General features: G+C 42.8%; 1 protein-coding gene across 1 annotated transcript in view; it reads right to left on the bottom strand.

Moving 5' to 3' along the window:
* LOC128688152 (organic cation transporter protein) overlaps positions 1 to 21568 on the bottom strand; it is a 655980-nt gene that overhangs the window by 439505 nt on the left and 194907 nt on the right. Inside the window, exon 4 of the mRNA XM_070087495.1 lies at positions 5570 to 5705. Coding sequence (XP_069943596.1) covers positions 5570 to 5705 — 136 coding nt within the window. The remainder of the gene's footprint in view (positions 1 to 5569; positions 5706 to 21568) is intronic.

The raw sequence follows: 21568 nt of genomic DNA, 5'->3' as shown, positions 1-21568 counted from the left end.
TATTCAACGCCCAGTATACAACGCCCAGTGTTCAACGCCCAGTATTCAACGCCCAGTATTCAACGCCCAGTGTTCAACGCTCGGTGTTCAACGCTCAGTGTTCAACGCCCAGTATTCAACGCCCAGTATTCAACGCCCAGTGTTCAACGCTCAGTGTTCAACGCCCAGTATTCAACGCCCAGTGTTGAACGCTCAGTGTTCAACGCTCAGTGTTCAACGCTCAGTGTTCAACGCTCAGTGTTCAACGCTCAGTGTTCAACGCTCAGTGTTCAACGCCCAGTATTCAACGCCCAGTGTTCAACGCTCAGTGTTCAACGCTCAGTGTTCAACGCTCAGTGTTCAACGCCCAGTGTTCAACGCTCAGTGTTCAACGCTCAGTGTTCAACGCCCAGTATTCAACGCCCAGTATTCAACGCTCAGTGTTCAACGCTCAGTGTTCAACGCCCAGTATTCAACGCCCAGTGTTCAACGCTCAGTGTTCAACGCCCAGTGTTCAACGCCCAGTATTCAACGCCCAGTATTCAACGCCCAGTGTTCAACGCTCAGTGTTCAACGCTCAGTGTTCAACGGCCAGTGTTCAACGCTCAGTGTTCAACACTCGCCCATCGTTACTAAATATATTAAGCCACAAGTACACATAATTACAGTTATCATACATAGTGTAAATGACTTAGTGTAACCTATAATATCAAAGTGACTTATTTCCATTCAGCCTTGGAATTTGAATTCAACATTCACAGATCATTCAGCCTTGGAATTTGAATTCAACATTCACAGATCATTCAGCCTTGGAATTTGAATTCAACATTCACAGATCATTCAGCCTTGGAATTTGAATTCAACATTCACAGATCATTCAGCCTTGGAATTTGAATTCAACATTCACAGATCATTCAGCCTTGGAATTTGAATTCAACATTCACAGATCATTCAACCTTGGAATTTGAATTCAACATTCACAGATCATTCAGCCTTGGAATTTGAATTCAACATTCACAGATCATTCAACCTTGGAATTTGAATTCAACATTCACAGATCATTCAGCCTTGGAATTTGAATTCAACATTCACAGATCATTCAGCCTTGGAATTTGAATTCAACATTCACAGATCATTCAGCCTTGGAATTTGAATTCAACATTCACAGATCATTCAGCCTTGGAATTTGAATTCAACATTCACAGATCATTCAACCTTATAATTTGAATTCAACATTCACAGATCATTCAACCTTGGAATTTGAATTCAACATTCACAGATCATTCAACTTTGGAATTTGAATTCAACATTCACAGATCATTCAGCCTTGGAATTTGAATTCAACATTCACAGATCATTCAACCTTGGAATTTGAATTCAACATTCACAGATCATTCAACCTTGGAATTTGAATTCAACATTCACAGATCATTCAGCCTTGGAATTTGAATTCAACATTCACAGATCATTCAGCCTTGGAATTTGAATTCAACATTCACAGATCATTCAGCCTTGGAATTTGAATTCAACATTCACAGATCATTCAGCCTTGGAATTTGAATTCAACATTCACAGATCATTCAACCTTGGAATTTGAATTCAACATTCACAGATCATTCAGCCTTGGAATTTGAATTCAACATTCACAGATCATTCAACCTTGTAATTTGAATTCAACATTCACAGATCATTCAACCTTGGAATTTGAATTCAACATTCACAGATCATTCAGCCTTGGAATTTGAATTCAACATTCACAGATCATTCAGCCTTGGAATTTGAACTCAACATTCACAGATCATTCAGCCTTGGAATTTGAATTCAACATTCACAGATCATTCAACCTTGGAATTTGAATTCAACATTCACAGATCATTCAGCCTTGGAATTTGAATTCAACATTCACAGATCATTCAGCCTTGGAATTTGAATTCAACATTCACAGATCATTCAACCTTGGAATTTGAATTCAACATTCACAGATCATTCAGCCTTGGAATTTGAATTCAACATTCACAGATCATTCAACCTTGGAATTTGAATTCAACATTCACAGATCATTCAACCTTGGAATTTGAATTCAACATTCACAGATCATTCAGCCTTGGAATTTGAATTCAACATTCACAGGTCATTCAGCCTTGGAATTTGAATTCAACATTCACAGATCATTCAGCCTTGGAATTTGAATTCAACATTCACAGATCATTCAGCCTTGGAATTTGAATTCAACATTCACAGATCATTCAGCCTTGGAATTTGAATTCAACATTCACAGATCATTCAACCTTGGAATTTGAATTCAACATTCACAGATCATTCAACCTTGGAATTTGAATTCAACATTCACAGATCATTCAGCCTTGGAATTTGAATTCAACATTCACAGATCATTCAGCCTTGGAATTTGAATTCAACATTCACAGATCATTCAACCTTGGAATTTGAATTCAACATTCACAGATCATTCAGCCTTGGAATTTGAATTCAACATTCACAGATCATTCAACCTTGGAATTTGAATTCAACATTCACAGATCATTCAACCTTGGAATTTGAATTCAACATTCACAGATCACTCAACCTTGGAATTTGAATTCAACATTCACAGATCATTCAACCTTGGAATTTGAATTCAACATTCACAGATCATTCAACCTTGGAATTTGAATTCAACATTCACAGATCATTCAACCTTGGAATTTGAATTCAACATTCACAGATCATTCAGCCTTGGAATTTGAATTCAACATTCACAGATCATTCAACCTTGGAATTTGAATTCAACATTCACAGATCATTCAACCTTGGAATTTGAATTCAACATTCACAGATAATTCAACCTTGGAATTTGAATTCAACATTCACAGATCATTCAACCTTGGAATTTGAATTCAACATTCACAGATCATTCAGCCATGGAATTTGAATTCAACATTCACAGATCATTCAACCTTGGAATTTGAATTCAACATTCACAGATCATTCAACCTTGGAATATGAATTCAACATTCACAGATCATTCAGCCTTGGAATTTGAATTCAACATTCACAGATCATTCAGCCTTGGAATTTGAATTCAACATTCACATATCATTCAACCTTGGAATTTGAATTCAACATTCACAGATCATTCAGCCTTGGAATTTGAATTCAACATTCACAGATCATTCAGCCTTGGAATTTGAATTCAACATTCACAGATCATTCAGCCTTGGAATTTGAATTCAACATTCACAGATCATTCAACCTTGGAATTTGAATTCAACATTCACCGATCATTCAGCCTTGGAATTTGAATTCAACATTCACAGATCATTCAACCTTGGAATTTGAATTCAACATTCACAGATCATTCTGCCTTGGAATTTGAATTCAACATTCACAGATCATTCAGCCTTGGAATTTGAATTCAACATTCACAGATCATTCAGCCTTGGAATTTGAATTCAACATTCACAGATCATTCAACCTTGGAATTTGAATTCAACATTCACAGATCATTCAGCCTTGGAATTTGAATTCAACATTCACAGATCATTCAGCCTTGGAATTTGAATTCAACATTGACAGATCATTCAGCCTTGGAATTTAAATTCAACATTCACAGATCATTCAGCCTTGGAATTTGAATTCAACATTCACAGATCATTCAGCCTTGGAATTTGAATTCAACATTCACAGATCATTCAACCTTGGAATTTGAATTTAACATTCACAGATCATTCAACCTTGGAATTTGAATACAACATTCACAGATCATTCAACCTTGGAATTTGAATTCAACATTCACAGATCATTCAGCCTTGAAATTTGAATTCAACATTCACAGATCATTCAGGCTTGGAATTTGAATTCAACATTCACAGATCATTCAGCCTTGGAATTTGAATTCAACATTCACAGATCATTCAGCCTTGGAATTTGAATTCAACATTCACAGATCATTCAGCCTTGGAATTTGAATTCAACATTCACAGATCATTCAGCCTTGGAATTTGAATTCAACATTCACAGATCATTCAGCCTTGGAATTTGAATTCAACATTCACAGATCATTCAGCCTTGGAATTTGAATTCAACATTCACAGATCATTCAGCCTTGGAATTTGAATTCAACATTCACAGATCATTCAGCCTTGAAGTTTGAATTCAACATTCACAGATCATTCAGCCTTGGAATTTGAATTCAACATTCACAGATCATTCAACCTTGGAATTTGAATTCAACATTCACAGATCATTCAGCCTTGGAATTTGAATTCAACATTCACAGATCATTCAGCCTTGGAATTTGAATTCAACATTCACAGATCATTCAGCCTTGGAATTTGAATTCAACATTCACAGATCATTCAACCTTGGAATTTGAATTCAACATTCACAGATCATTCAACCTTGGAATTTGAATACAACATTCACAGATCATTCAACCTTGGAATTTGAATTCAACATTCACAGATCATTCAGCCTTGAAATTTGAATTCAACATTCACAGATCATTCAGCCTTGGAATTTGAATTCAACATTCACAGATCATTCAGCCTTGGAATTTGAATTCAACATTCACAGATCATTCAGCCTTGGAATTTGAATTCAACATTCACAGATCATTCAGCCTTGGAATTTGAATTCAACATTCACAGATCATTCAGCCTTGGAATTTGAATTCAACATTCACAGATCATTCAGCCTTGGAATTTGAATTCAACATTCACAGATCATTCAACCTTGGAATTTGAATTCAACATTCACAGATCATTCAACCTTGGAATTTGAATACAACATTCACAGATCATTCAACCTTGGAATTTGAATTCAACATTCACAGATCATTCAGCCTTGAAATTTGAATTCAACATTCACAGATCATTCAGCCTTGGAATTTGAATTCAACATTCACAGATCATTCAGCCTTGGAATTTGAATTCAACATTCACAGATCATTCAGCCTTGGAATTTGAATTCAACATTCACAGATCATTCAGCCTTGGAATTTGAATTCAACATTCACAGATCATTCAGCCTTGGAATTTGAATTCAACATTCACAGATCATTCAACCTTGGAATTTGAATTCAACATTCACAGATCATTCAACCTTGGAATTTGAATACAACATTCACAGATCATTCAACCTTGGAATTTGAATTCAACATTCACAGATCATTCAGCCTTGAAATTTGAATTCAACATTCACAGATCATTCAGCCTTGGAATTTGAATTCAACATTCACAGATCATTCAGCCTTGGAATTTGAATTCAACATTCACAGATCATTCAGCCTTGGAATTTGAATTCAACATTCACAGATCATTCAGCCTTGGAATTTGAATTCAACATTCACAGATCATTCAGCCTTGGAATTTGAATTCAACATTCACAGATCATTCAACCTTGGAATTTGAATTCAACATTCACAGATCATTCAACCTTGGAATTTGAATACAACATTCACAGATCATTCAACCTTGGAATTTGAATTCAACATTCACAGATCATTCAACCTTGGAATTTGAATTCAACATTCACAGATCATGCAACACTTACGCTGCACTCAACACTCACTTAGTTGTCATCTGGCACTCACCTGAAGGGTATAGCAAGGCTGAGGATCTGGCTCTGGGTCCAGTTGGCATCCATCAAGGGTTTCACTTGGCACCAGTGCTGTGGCGTCCTACCCAAGAACTGATAGGAAAGTGACTGCAGCGGTGAGAAGAAAGAAACTGAGGGAGAAACAGCAGTGATTGAAATGTTGCAAGAACCTGCCGTGACAATGTTCGAAGAACCTGCCGTGACAATGTTCCAAGAACCTGCCGTGACAATGTTCCAAGAACCTGCCGTGACAATGTTCCAAGAACCTGCCGTGACAATGTTCCAAGAACCTGCCGTGACAATGTTCCAAGAACCTGCCGTGACAATGTTCCAAGAACCTGCCGTGACAATGTTCCAAGAACCTGCCGTGACAATGTTCCAAGAACCTGCCGTGACAATGTTCCAAGAACCTGCCGTGACAATGTTCGAAGAACCTGCCGTGACAATGTTCCAAGAACCTGCCGTGACAATGTTCCAAGAACCTGCCGTGACAATGTTCCAAGAACCTGCCGTGACAATGTTCCAAGAACCTGCCGTGACAATGTTCCAAGAACCTGCCGTGACAATGTTCCAAGAACCTGCCGTGACAATGTTCCAAGAACCTGCCGTGACAATGTTCGAAGAACCTGCCGTGACAGTGTTCCAAGAACCTGCCGTGACAATGTTCCAAGAACCTGCCGTGACAAGGTTCCAAGAACCTGCCGTGACAATGTTCCAAGAACCTGCCGTGGCAATGTTCCAAGAACCTGCCGTGACAATGTTCCAAGAACCTGCCGTGACAATGTTCCAAGAACCTGCCGTGACAATGTTGCAAGAACCTGCCTGACAATGTTCGAAGAACCTGCCGTGACAATGTTCCAAGAACCTGCCGTGACAATGTTCCAAGAACCTGCCGTGACAATGTTCCAAGAACCTGCCGTGACAATGTTGCAAGAACCTGCCGTGACAATGTGTCAAGAACCTGCCGTGGCAATGTTCCAAGAACCTGCCGTGACAATGTTCCAAGAACCTGCAGTGACAATGTTCCAAGAACCTGCCGTGACAACATTCCAAGAACCTGCCATGACAATGTTCCAAGAACCGGCCGTGACAATGTTTCAAGAACCTGCCGTGACAATGTTCCAAGAACCTGCCGTGACAATGTTCCAAGAACCTGCCGTGACAATGTTCGAAAAACCTGCCGTGACAATGTTCCAAGAACCTGCCGTGACAATGTTCCAAGAACCTGCCGTGACAATGTTCGAAGAACCTGCCGTGACAATGTTCCAAGAACCTGCCGTGACAATGTTCCAAGAACCTGCCGTGACAATGTTCCAAGAACCTGCCGTGACAATGTTGCAAGAACCTGCCGTGACAGTGTTTCAAGAACCTGCCGTGGCAATGTTCCAAGAACCTGCCGTGACAATGTTCCAAGAACCTGCCGTGACAATGTTCCAAGAACCTGCCGTGACAACGTTCCAAGAACCTGCCATGACAATGTTCCAAGAACCGGCCGTGACAATGTTTCAAGAACCTGCCGTGACAATGTTCGAAGAACCTGCCGTGACAATGTTCCAAGAACCTGCCGTGACAATGTTTCAAGAACCTGCCGTGACAATGTTCCAAGAACCTGCCGTGACAATGTTCCAAGAACCTGCCGTGACAACGTTCCAAGAACCTGCCATGACAATGTTCCAAGAACCTGCCGTGACAATGTTCCAAGAATCTGCCGTGACAACGTTCCAAGAACCTGCCATGACAATGTTCCAAGAACCTGCCGTGACAATGTTCCAAGAATCTGCCGTGACAACGTTCCAAGAACCTGCCATGACAATGTTCCAAGAACCTGCCGTGACAATGTTCCAAGAATCTGCCGTGACAACGTTCCAAGAACCTGCCATGACAATGTTCCAAGAACCTGCCGTGATAATGTTCCAAGAACCTGCCGTGACAATGTTCCAAGAACCTGCCGTGACAATGTTCCAAGAACCTGCCGTGACAGTGCCTGCCTCTAGTGTCTGAAAACTGACTACCAGTGCTCCTGTTAAGTCTGAGTAATCTGACCTTAGTGTAAGGTAATTATGGAGAGCTGATCGTTGTGTTGAGTTTGGACATAATTTATTCCTAAAACTGTCTGATAGGTTGGTTTTGTCATAATTTTTTTTTTATGTTGTGGAAATGTAAGAAACATAACCTAACCTAATGTAACCTAACCCAACCTGACGCAAATTGACTTCATGTTGTTGCTGGAGGTTTAAGGGCTAATGACATCTTTTTCTTATTCAGCCAGCGGTAGATACGGGACTGGAAAGCCTTCTTTAACATTCGATTCGTCTTTATGTTGATGTGATTAGCCACGAGCATCTGACGTGGTCAACGTCCGAAAATAAATGCATTTTACTTATGCTAATATCTTCCCAAATAACAAGAAATATCAATTTGTGCCGGTGTTGAACGTATGCTTTTATTAGTATAGAGATAATGAGTAGTTTTATCATAATTATGGAATTTTCACATCAGCCATAAGCCAAGTGTAGCACCACCCACAGGCTGGGAATGGAGTGCTTAATAAAGTTATTAAACTGAAACTAACTAAATGTAGTTCTACAGTAACTGAGTTATCGTGACTCTTGGATGTCACTATTCTCCGGCTCCGGCTGATTTACCAATATTCCTGGACATTAAATCACCACTACCAAATGTAAACCAAACTAAATGTAAACTTTGCCAGGTGGACAGTTGTCACACCTTACGTCAAGAAACTCAGGAAGAACTAGAAGCCATTAATGAAACTGAAAGAAATGCAAAATATTTTTTTTTCTTATGCCAAATCTAAGGTGAAAACAAAATCCAGAACTGGACCCCTGCTTAATCGAGATGGGACTTACATAGATGGCAGCAAGGAAATGAGTGAGTTACTAAAGGCTCAGCATGACTCGATGCTTAATGAGCCACTAACCAGACTAAGAGTCGACAACCTAAATTATTTTTTATGACCTTCACGCAGAATTTGGTCGACTCAAACATCTCTGATATTATCCTAACACCATATGACTTCTAAACGGAAATAAATGGCATGCCAGTGTACCCTGCCTCAGGCCCAGACTCGTGGAACTCCGTGTTCATCAAGAACTGCAAAAAGCCCCTTTCACGTGCCCTTAACATTCTATGGAGAGGGAGCATGGACACAGGGGTCATCCCACAATCACTAAAAACAACTGATATAGCTCCACTCCACAAAGGTGGCAGTAAAGCAATAGCAAAGAATTACGGACTGATAGCGCTAACGCCCATATTATAAAAATATTTGAAAGGGTCCTAAGAAGCAAGATCGCCAACCACCTAGAGATCCATCAGTTACACAACCCAGGGCAACACGGGTTTAGAGCAGGTCGTTCCTGCCTGACCTAACTACTAGACCACTGACAACGTCCTGGATGCTTTACACCAGGAATCTCAACTTTTCCTCCATACACAAATAACCCGCACATAAAAGACAGAAGCTTACGACGACGTTTCGGTCCGACTTGGACCATTGATTAGCTCTTTTGATTCCTTTCGTCAATCTCGCTTCCGTAATCTTCCTGACTTGTCCACTTTTCGTGGTGCTCTCCTTCCTGCTCTTGTTAGTCTGTTTTCCAAGAATCACCACCTTCCACGCCGTTACCAACTTGCCCTTTCTTCTCTTAAATCTAACACTAACATTGTCATACTATCTTCTGACAAAGGTAATTCGGTAGTTATCCTTGATCGCGAGGATTACCTCCGTAAAGCTGATGTCTTGCTCTCTGACTCACGCACCTACACTCCTCTCGTTTCCAACCCTCTTGATCGCATCAAGAGAACTTTCAACAAAAAACTAAGGACTCTCTCCGACCTCTGTCCTCCTGACTTTGACCTTGTTCAACGGTTTCGTGTCATCTGTCCCTCTCTTCCCTATTTCTATGGCCTTCCCAAAACTCATAAACCTGATATTCCTCTTCGTCCTATCATATCCTCTAGAGGTTCTGTCTCTTATTCTCTTGCTTCTTGGCTGGCCAAAACCCTCACTCCCTTTCTTGGTACTTTTTCTCCTGCCCACCTCCGTCACTCTCAAGACTTCATTGAACGGGTTCGCTCTCTCCCAACCTGTAAGATGCTTAGTCTTGACGTTGAGTCCCTCTTCACCAATGTCCCTCTTGATGATGTCCTTGATTTCCTTAGAGAGAAGGCCCATGAAGGGTTTCTTCATCTCCCTATCCCCACTGATGTCTTTCTTGATCTGATCCGCCTCTGTGTGGACTCTAACTCCTTTTCCTTCCAAGGGAAATATTATTCCCAAACCTTCGGTGTCGCTATGGGCTCTCCTCTCTCTCCTGTCCTTGCTAATCTTTACATGGAATACTTCGAGACTGTTCTTCTTCCTACCCTCGATGTGCAACCTTCACTCTGGCTCCGCTATGTGGATGACATCTTTGCTCTGTGGCCTCATGACTCCAGTCTCTTCCAACCTTTTCTTGAATCTCTTAACAATCTTGCCCCTTCCATTAAGTTTAAAGCTGAATGGGAATCTAATTCCTTACTTCCTTTCCTTGATGTCCATGTCCACCGCTCAGATACAGGTTTTTCCTTTTCCGTTTACCGTAAACCTATGCACAGTGGCATGTACATTCACTACTTTTCCTATCATGCTTCCCCTGTCAAGAAAAGTGTTCTTATCTCCCTCTTTCTCCGTGCCCTCCGCATCTGTGATCCTCAGTTCCTTCCAGCAGAAATTTCCACTCTTTATAATTCGTTCTCCCGTCTTGGCTACCCTTCCCATTTCATAGACTCTGCCCTCTCACGTGCTAAACGCAATTTCTTCTCTCCCAAACTCTCTACTCATGGGAACTCTTCTATCCTCTGCCTTCCCTACATTTCCGGTCTTTCTAATCTCAACAATTCTCTCCGTCCCTTAGACATCAAGCTTACCTTCCGCCAGACTAACACTCTTCGCACTAATCTCGTTCATACCTCTCCTCCCTCTACAGATGTTCCTGATGTCTACTCTATTTCTTGCTCCTCCTGTCCTCTTCAATACTTTGGAGAAACTGGTCGATCTCTTTCTGACAGACTTAGGGAGCACAAAAATAGTGTTAGGCTTGCCGACACTAACAATGCTCTTTTCTGTCACGTCAGAGATCATAGCCATCCTATTGACTGGTCTTCTGCTAAAACTGTCTTCCCTACTTCCAACTCGAACAGTCGCCGTCTAGTTGAATCCTCTCTAATACACAACTTTCCTTGTATGAACCTTAGCCCTGGCTTCGTCTCTGTAGATGCCTTCCTCTCCCACTACATTGTAAAATGCTCCAAACTTCAGAACACCCGTGACTTAACCTGAATCCTCTTTTTTCTTCTTCTTCTTTTTCTTCTTCCTCTTCCCCTTTCCTCTCTCCTTTTCTCCTCTGGTTGTCTTTCTCTCTCCTGTCTCGTGTTTCTGTTCCTTCTTTATTTTATTTCACCACTTCCCCTTTCACGCACCTCGGTGCGCTTGCTCTCCCTCTGTGGGTTTCTAGCTCTCTTGCAGTGCTCCCCTTCCTATGTATTTGACTGGCTCGTCTTCCTTATTTCCCACTTCTACCACTACCACTACTACTACCTCTTCTTCTTCTACTACATCTACTGATGAAATTAGACACATGTGCGGCGTCTGGTTGTCTTTGTTGTGGACGTTTCGCCATCCAGTGGCTGGCTGGATGGCGAAACGTCTACGGTGGGGATGCCCGGGTGTTGTGCATGTGTCATTTCATCCTGTCGGTATTATATACAATTCTTGTACTACTACTACTACTACTACTACCACTACTACTACCTCCACCTCTTCCTGCCTATATATAGCCGTCCTGCTCCTCCTCTGTTAGTGTGACTTTGTCAATGGTCCAAGTCGGACCGAAACGTCGTCGTAAGCTTCTGTCTTTTATGTGCGGGTTATTTGTGTATCGTTCCAGTCACGGTATTGTGCCTTTTTGTTATTTTCCTCCATCATTAACCCCCTCGGCTTGATGTATTTTTCCATTTACCCCCTTAGTTCCATACAAAAAATTTATTGCTATCATAAAGGGACAGAAAAACAAGAAGGTCAGAAAAAAATAAATTCTTCAGATTGTGCACAACAAATAGCAATATACATTCGTAACACACACACACACACACACACACACACACACACACACACACACACAAAAAAAAAAAAAAAAAAAAAAAAAAAAAAAAAATTCTTTTCTAAAGAAATAATTGTACAATCCATTTTTACCACAAAAAATAAAACCAAACAGAAACACACACATATTCTTAGTATTCTCTCCCCCACCTCTCTCTCTCACACACACACACAGACATAACTTACACAAAGGTCCTATCAGCCCTATCAGCCCACTAAGCAGGGCCACGGAATGAAGTTGGAGAGCAGCTGGGTGCAGGTGGTGAGGGGGACAGGTCATATGTAGAGACATGAACGTGCCACCAAGAGCTAGAGGAAAACATAAGGGAGAAAATGGCCATGTACAGACAGGAACCAGAGACATAGAGGGAAAGGCAATGGGAGAAGGAGAGGGCAAAGTCAATGTTTATTCATGGGCTTCAGGAGAGTGAGGGAAGGACACACACTGAAAGATGGCAGGCAGAAAGACAGGAGATTGAGAACATCATCAAAGAAATAGGTGAAGAGAAAATGTCTGAGATTGAAAATTTTCAGAGAATAGTTGGGTACCTGATTTTCAGAACAGGAACAGGATCCTCCAAGAGAAACCACGGTTGAAGGATTCGGCAGCATGCAAGAGGGTGTTCCTAGACCGAGACAGAACAAAAACAGAATGACAGCAGGTGAGGGAGAGGACACAAAAGCGAGAGGAGTTAGGTGGAGAGACAAGGACAGAATCAGCAGAAGATAGCCAGAGCAGGGCAGAGCGACAAGAGCAAACACACACAGAACCACCCTCAGAACCCCACAACTAATCACACTATCCCAACACAGACAACAATCCACACTGACAGCCCCCACCCCACACTACGCTGTAGAATCTTGCAGTACACTGCCTGGTCCCCCACCCTCACAGACCCCCCAAAACACAGTGCTGGAGAGAAAACTGAAGGTATGGTACACCAACGCTGATGGAATAACAAATAAGTGGGAGGAGTGGTATGAAAGAGTCAAAGTGGCATCACTGGGCATCATAGCCCTCACAGAAACCAAGCTCACAGGGATGATAACAGATGCCATCTATCCATCGGGATAGAGGAAAGGCAGAAGGAACAGAGGGGGTGGAGTGGCACTGCTGATCAAAAACTGATGGGATTTTGATGAACTGGAGAGAGGAGACAGAGGAGAAGCAAGAGATTATATAGTACTAACGCTTCATTCTGGAGGTCCCAAGGCGGTAATTGCTGTGATGTATAACCCACCACAGAACAGCAGGAGGCCAAGGCAAGAGTATGATGAGAGTAATAGAGCGATGGTTGACGCACTGGCTGAAGCGGCCAAAAGGGCTCGTGCTCATGGGTGACATCAACCACAAGGAAATCGATTGGGAGAACTTGGATCCACATGGGGGCCAAGAAACGTGGAGGGCTAAGATGATGGAGGTGGTACTGGAAAACCTCATATACCAACACATAAGGGAAACTACCAGAGAGAGAGAAGAGAATGAACCAGCGAGAGTGGAGCTAGTATTCACCTTGAGTAGTGCAGATATTGAGGACATCACATATGAAAGTCCCCTGGGGGTTAGTGATCATGTGATTTTAAGCTTCGGATACATAGTAGTTACAAGTGGAGAGGGAAGCAGGAAAGGCTGGAAGAAAGAAGCCAAACTGCGAGAAAGGGGACTACACAAGCATGAAGAACTTCCTCAACAGGGTTTAGTGGGACAGAGAACTGGCAGGGAAGTCAGTAGAAGAGGTGATGGAATCTGACAACAATATGCAAGGAAGATGAGGAGAGGTTTGTACCCAAGGGTAACAGGAATAATGAAAAAAAAAACAGGTTGAGCCTGTGGTTCACCCAAAGGTGCAGGGAGGCCAAAACCAAGTGTGCTAGGGAATGGAAGAAGTATAGAAGGCAAAAGATCCAGGAGAATAAGGAGACCAGTCGCAAAGCCAGAAATGAATATGCACAGGTAAGACAGGAGGCCCAAAGGCAATATGAGAATGACATAGCAGCAAAAGCCAAATCTGACCCAAAACTGTTGTACAGCCACATCAGGAGGAAAATGACAGTCAAGGACCAGGTAATCAGGCTGAGGAAGGAAGGAGGGAAGGTCACTAAAAACGACTGTGAAGTATGTGAGGAGCTCAACAAGAGATTCAAAGAAGTGTTCACAGAGAAGACAGAAGGGCCTCCAGAAAGGCAGAGAGGTGGGGTACACCATCATGTGTTGGACACAATACATACAACCGAGGAAGAAGTGAAGAGGCTGTTAAGCAAACTAGATACCTCAAAGGCGACAGGGCCAGATAACATCTCTGCATGGGTCCTAAGAGAAGGAACAGAAGCGCTTTGTGTACCATTAACAACTATCTTCAATACATCTGTTGAAACAGGACGACTACCAGAAGTATGGAAGACTGCAAATGTAGTCCCAATTCTTAAAAAAGGAGACAGACACGAAGCATTGAACTACAGACCAGTGTCATTGCTGTGAATAGCATGGTTCCTCCTCTACCTCCCCCCCCCCCCACACTCGGACAAACACACCACAAAACAAACACACAGAATTACTTAAGTTTTTTATTCTTTGGCAACCAAAACAAAAAAAATGGGTTGCCAGAGAGCAGAAAGGAAAACCAGGGGACTGAAGAATGAGTCTGTAAAGGAAGACTGGTCAGCAGAGCTCACAAAAAAGGGAACATGAGTGGGGAAAGAATCTAGAAGAACTTAACATGAGAATGGAAGAGAGGATAGATGCAGAAAGCAAGAAGTGGGAGATGCAAGTCACAGCAGCAGAGGCTAGGATAGAGAGATTAGAAGACTAACTGAAAAATCTGAAACAGCCAAAGAACTAAAGAACAATTTGGGAATGACATCAGAGACTGCTACCTCAGTCACAAACAAGGGGACTGTAGGGAATGAAGGAGTGAAACTGTATGCAGAAGCCCTATCAGACCATTGTGGAACCTGAGAAAAAGAGAGAATCACATCAGGAGCAATCAAGGGGACTGTAAAAAATGAAAGAGCTAAGCTATACGTGGAGGCCCTAACAGACCACAGCAGAGCCCAGGGAAAGCTGAGAAGGGAAAATGACAGGCCACTGGGCCCAAGGACAACAGATAGTGAAGAAATTGAAGAAAGGAAAGCTGCAATGGAGGAAACTAAATCGAATCAGGGGATACATAGGGATATGCAGTGGAAGAATGGAATGGAGAGGTCAGTCTTTGTTTATGGGCTCCAGGAAGTTGAAGGGGAAACTTACGAAGCAAGAAGACAAGGGGAGAAAAATGTGATTGAAAGCATCATAAAAGCAATAGGAGAAGATGACATGACCCAGCTGGCAAATTTTTAGAGAACAGTGAGGTTTGGAAGAAGAAGAACCCGGCCAGTGAAAGTGACCTTCAAGGCAGAATTGACTCGTAACAGGATCCTGCAGGAGAAAGCAAGACTAAAGGACATGCCGGCATACCAGGTGTATCTTGACCATGACAGAACACAAGAAGAAAGGCAGAAACTGAGAGAGATGGTATAAAGATGAAAGGAGGAAAGAAAGGTGAAGATGGAGATGGACAGGAGAGCCCAGACTCAGGAGGAAGATCAAATACAGCCTCCTATACAACTGCCTACAGAAGCCCCCCAACTAGGACAACCCCAACACAACCAAACATTCTAACTCAAAACACACATGCCATATCCAATGCCCCCACCCCCTCATTACAAATGCCACCCCCACAGCAACCATTCATAGTTCCTTATCAGGTCTCCCACTTCCCCATCACTAATGTACCCCCCAGACCACAGTTTTAGAAAAGAAGCTGAAGGTGTGGTTTACAAATGCAGACAGAATAACAAATAAGTGTGAAGAATCAAGGAGACATCCCCAGACATAATAGTACTCACAGAAACAAAACTCACCAGGATGATAACAGATGCAATCTTTCCACCTGGATATCAAATCCTCAGGAAAGATAGAGTGGGGAGGAGTTGGACTGCTCATTAAAAACCAGTGGAGATTTGAGGAAATAGAAGGAATGGATGGTAAGGGCGAAAGGGACTACTTAGTAGGAACAATCCAGTCTGAGGACCATAAGGTGGTAATTGCAGTAATGTACAACCCACTACAGAACTGCAGGAGGCCAAGAGTAGAATACAACGAGAGCAACAGAGCAATGGTCGACACACTAGCCAAGGTGGCCAGAAGAGCTCACATGGGGGGAGCAAAGTTATTAGTTATGAGTGATTTAATCAAAAGGAGATTGAGTGGAAAAACCTGGAGCCCATAAAGGTCCCAAAACATGGAGAGCCAAGATGATGGATGTGGTACTGGAAAACCTGATGCATCAACATGTTAGAGACACTACCAGAGAGAGGTGAGGATGATCCAGCAAGACTGGACCTTGTATTCACCTTGAGACAATAACAACTGTTTGGGGTTACCCCTTTATTGATATAGTATGTTTTGGATATCGAGGATATCATATATGAAAGACTCCTTGATGTTAGTGATCATGTGGAGCAAAGCAGGAATAGGATGGGAAAAAACAAACTTCAATAGGGGGGACTACACAGGCATGAGGAACTTCCTGCAAGATGTTCAGTGGGAGAAAGAACTGGCTGGAAAACTAGTAAAATAAATGATGGAGGCAGAGGAAAGGTTTGTTCACAAAGGAAACAGAAATAATAGGAAGACAAGAATGAGTCCTTGGTTCACACAAAGGTGTAGGGAGGCAAAAACTATGAGCACTATAGAGTGGAAAAGGTACAGAAGACAAAGGATCCAGGAAAATAAAGAGATCAATCGAAGAGCCAGAAAAGAATATGCACAGATAAGAAAGGAGGCTCAGCGACAATACAAAAATGACATAGCATCGAAAGTCAAGTCTGACCCAAAGCTGTTGTATAGTTACATCAGGAGGAAAACAACAAGGACCAGGTAATCAGACTGAGGAAAGATGTTGGGGAATTCACAAGAAACGACCAAGAGGTATGTGAGGAGCTCAACATGAGATTAAAGAAGTATTTTCAGTGGAATCAGGTAGGACTCCATGAAATCAGAACAGGAAGGTACACCAACAAGTGCTGGATGAGGTACACATAACCAAGGAGGAGGTGAAGAAGCTGCTATGTGAACTTGATACCTCAAAGGTGTTGGGACCAAACAACATCTCTCTGTGGGTCCTTAGAGAGGGAGCAGAGGTGCTGTATGTGCCACTAACAAAAATCTTTAACACATCCATTGAAACTGGCCAACTACCAGAGGTATGGAAGATGGCAAATGTAGTCCCAATTTTTAAAAAAAGGAGACAGACATGAGGCATTGAACTACAGACCTGTGTCACTAACATGTATAATATGCAAAGTCATGGAGAAGATCATCAGTTCGAGAGTGGTGGAGCACCTGGAAAGAAACAAACGTATAATCGACAACCAGCACGGTTGTAGGCAAGGAAAATCCTTTGTCACAAACCTACTGAAGTTTTGTGACAAGGTGACAGAAATAAGAGAGAGGGGTGGATTGACTGCATTTTCTTGGACTGCAAGAAGGCCTTTAACACAGTTCCTCACAAGAAGTTAATGCAAAAGCTAGAGGATCAGGCACACATAACAGGAAAGGCACTGCAATGGATAAGAGAATACCTGACAGGGAGGCAACAACGAGTCATGGTACGTGATGAGGTGTCAAAGTGGGCACCTGTGACAAGCGGGGTTCCACAGTGGTCAGTTCTATGACCTGTACTGTTTTTGATATATGTGAATGATGTAACAGAAGTGTCCTAGTTTGCAGAGGATGTGAATTTAATGAGAAGAATCAAGAAGTCGACGAACAGGCACGACTACAAAGAAAGCTGGACAGGCTACAAGCCTGATCCAGCAACTGGCTCCTTGAATTTAATCCTGCCAAATGGAAAGTCATGAAGATTGTGAAAGGGCAAAGAAGACCACAGACACAGTATAGTCTAGGTGGCCAAAGATTGCAAACCTCACTCAAGGAAAAAGAACTTGGGGTGAGTATAATACCGAGCACATCTCCTGAGGCACACATCAATCTGGCAGACCTAAGGACAGCATTCCAATACCTCAGTAAGGAATCGTTCAAGACTCTGTACACAATATACATCAGGCCCATACTGGAGTATGCAGCACCAATTTGGAATCCACACCTGGTCAAACACGTCAAGAAATTAGAGAAAGTGCTAAGGGGATTGTCCTACGAAGAAAGGTTAAGGGAAATTGGCCTGACGACACTGGAGGACAGGAGGGTCAGAGGAGACATGATAACAACATGTAAAATACTGCACGGAATAGACAAGGTGGACAAATATGGGATGTTCCAGAGATGGGACATGGAAACAAGGGGTCACAATTGGAAGTTGAAGACTCAGATGAGTCAAAGGGATGTTAGGAAGTATTTATTCAGTCGTTGAGTTGTCAAGCAGTGGAATAGCCTAGAAAGTGAAGTAGTGGAGGCAGAAACCATCCATAGTTTTAAGGCGAGATTTGATAAAGCTCATGCAGCAGGGAGAGAGGACCTAGTAACAATCATTGAAGAGGCAGGACCAGGAGCTATGACTCAACCCCTGCAACCACAAAAAGGTGACAATAGGTGAGTACACACACACACACACACACACACACACACACACACACACACACACACACACACACACACACACACACACACACCCACACACACACTGAGGAAGGAAACTACAAGAGCTTGGCAGGAAAATAGAGGAGAGGATAGCTGCAGAAAGCAGGAAGTGGGAGCAACAAGCCATAGTAGCAGAAGTTAACATACAGTCCTTAGAAGAAGAACTGAGAAACCTGAAACAGGTTAAAGAGAAAAATGACAGTTCACACATAACATCAGGAACTTCTGCATCTGGTACACACAAGGGGCCTGGAGGGAGCAAAGAAGTTATACTTTATACAAGGGCCCTATCAGACCCATGTGGGGCCAAGGCAAAGATGAGGAGCACACTAGGAACAAATGAGAGGTCTGAAGACAATGAAGGAGCTATGATATATGCAGAGACTCTAACAGACACCTGCAGGGGCCAGGAACAACTGAGCAGGAAAGACAGTTCACTGAGTACAGGGGACTCGGCCAGGGAAGGGATTGAAGGAAGGAACGCTCCAATGGAAGGAACTAAAACACCTCAGAAGACATAATGGGAGACACAGTGGGAGGACAAAAGGGCGAGATCAACTTTTGTCTACAGGCTCCAGGAAGTTGAAGGGGAAACCTATGATGAAAGAAAACAGGAGGAGAAAAAAGTGATTGAAGGTATCATGAAAGTAATAGGTGAGGGCGACATGACCCAGGTGACAATTTTTTGGAGAATTGGGTGGTTTGCAAGGGGACAGAAATGGCCTCTCAAAGTAATTTTCAAGGCAAAATCAACTCGAACCATGATCCTGCAGGAGAAAGCACAACTGAGAGACAAACCGGAGTACTAGAGTGTGTACCTCGATCGAGATAGAACACAAGAGGAAAGGATGATACAGAAAGAGTACAAAAACGAAAGGAGGAATGAGAGGAAATGGCAAAGATGAGCAAAAGAACCCGCAACCCCCTATGGGAACTCTGCCACCACCCCACCCCATCCACAACCCCCCATAGGCCCCTGCCAGGGCTCCCACTCCCTCAACCCCAGTCTTCTACCAGGATCACAGTTTTAGAAAAGAAGTTGAAAGTTTGGTACACAAACATGGATGGAATAACAAATAAATATGAGTGGCATAAAAGAATCAATGAGAAGTCCCCAGACATCATAACAGTCACAGAAACGAAACTCACTGAGACAATAACAGATGCAATCTTCCCAAAAGGATGTTAGATCCAGAAGAAAGTAGAAGGAGCAAAGGGAGAGGAGGGGTTGCAATGCTCGTAAAAAATCGATGGAGATTTGAGGAAATGGAAGGCATGGACGAGACTGGAGAAAAAGATCACATAGTAGGTACACTTCAGTCTGGGGAACATAAGGTAGTCATTTCAGTGATGTATAACCCACCACAGAACTGCAGGAGGCCAAGAGAGGAATATGAAGAGAGCAGTTTAGCAATGGTGGACACACTGGCTGAGGTGACAAGAAAAGCTCACTCAAGCAGAGCAAAGTTACTGGTTGTGGGCGATTTCAACCACAGGGAGATCGACTGGGAAAACCTGGAGCCACAAGGAGAGCCAAGATGATGGATGTGGTACTGGAAAACCTCATGCTTCAACATGTTAAGGACACTACCAGAGACAGAGGGGAGGATGAACCAGCAAGACTGCACTTCATCTTTATGCTGAGCAGTTCAGACATTGAGGACATCACATATGAGAGGTTCCTTGGAACTAGTGATCACGTGGTTCTGTGCTCTGAATTCATAGGAGAGTTACAAGTGGTGAGAGTAACAGGAGTTGGAAGCAATAAGCCAAACTATAAAAGGAGGGACTACACAGGTATGAGGAACTTCCTGCAGGAGGTTCATTGGGGCAGAGAATTGGTAGGAAAGTCAGTAAACGAAATGATGGTATATGTAACAGCAAAATGCAAGAAGGCAGAGTAAAGGTTTGTTCCCAAGGGCAACAGAAATAATGGGAAGACCAGAACGAGCCCCTGGTTTAGCCAAAGGTGTAGGGAGGCAAAAACTAAGTGCACTAGAGAATGGAAAAAGTACAGAAGGCAAAGAACCCAGGAAAATAAGGAGATTAGATGAAGAGCCAGAAACAAGTATGAAGAGATTAGGTGGAAGGCCCAGTGACAGTACGAAAACAACACATCATCAAAAGTGAAGTCTGACCCGAAACTGCTGTATAGTCACATTCGGAGGAAGACAACAGTCAAAGACCAGGTGATCAGGCTGAGGAAAGAAGGTGAGGAACTCATAAGAAACGGTCAAGAGGTATGTGAGGAGCTCAACACGAGATTCAAGGAAGTATTTATGGTAGAGATAGGAAGGGCTCTGGGAAGACAATACAGAGGGGAACACCAACAGTGAATATACCAACAAGTGATAGATGACATACACACAACTGAAGAGGAGGTGCAGAAGCTGCGAAGTGACCTTGATACCTCAAAGGCGATGAGACCAGATAACATCTCCCCATGGGCTCTTAGAGAGGGAGCGGAGATGCTCTGTGTGCCGCTAACCACAATCTTCAACACATCCCTTGAAACTGGGCAACTGCCTGAGGTGTGGAAGACGGCAAATGTAGTCCCCATTTTTAAGAAAGGAGACAGAAACGAGGCACTAAACTACAGACCAGTGTCACTGATGTGTATAGTATGCAAAGTCATGGAGAAAATTATCAGGAGGAGAGTGGTGGAGCACCTGGAATGGAACAACATTATAAACGACAACCAGCATGGATATATGCAAGGCAAATCCTGTGTCACAAAACTTCTGGAGCTTTATGACAAAATAACAGAAGTAAGACACGAGAGAGAGGGGTGGGTTGACTGCATTTTCCTGGACTGCAGGGAGGCCTTGGACACAGTTCCTCACAAGAGATTAGTGCAGAAGCTAGAGGATCAGGTGCGTATAACAGAAAGGGCACTGCAATGGATCAGAGAATACCTGACAGAGAGGCAACAACGAGTCATGGTACTTGATGCGGTATCACAATGGGAGCCTGTGACGAGTGGGGTCCCACATGGGTCAGTCCTAGGACCAGTGCTTTTTTTGGTATATGTGAATGACATGATGGAAGGGATAGACTCAGAAGTGTCCCTGTTTGCAGATGATGTGTAGTTAATGAGGAGAATTAAATCAGATGAGGATCAGGCAGGACAACAAAGAGACCTGGACAGGCTGGACACCTAGTCCAGCAACTGGCTCCTGGAATTCAACCCCACCACA

The sequence above is a fragment of the Cherax quadricarinatus genome, chromosome 2, assembly GCF_038502225.1.
Source record: "Cherax quadricarinatus isolate ZL_2023a chromosome 2, ASM3850222v1, whole genome shotgun sequence".
Classification (NCBI taxonomy): Eukaryota; Metazoa; Arthropoda; class Malacostraca; order Decapoda; family Parastacidae; genus Cherax; species Cherax quadricarinatus.
Note: the sequence above shows the minus strand (reverse complement) of the source record. Positions and strands in the feature narration are given on the sequence as shown.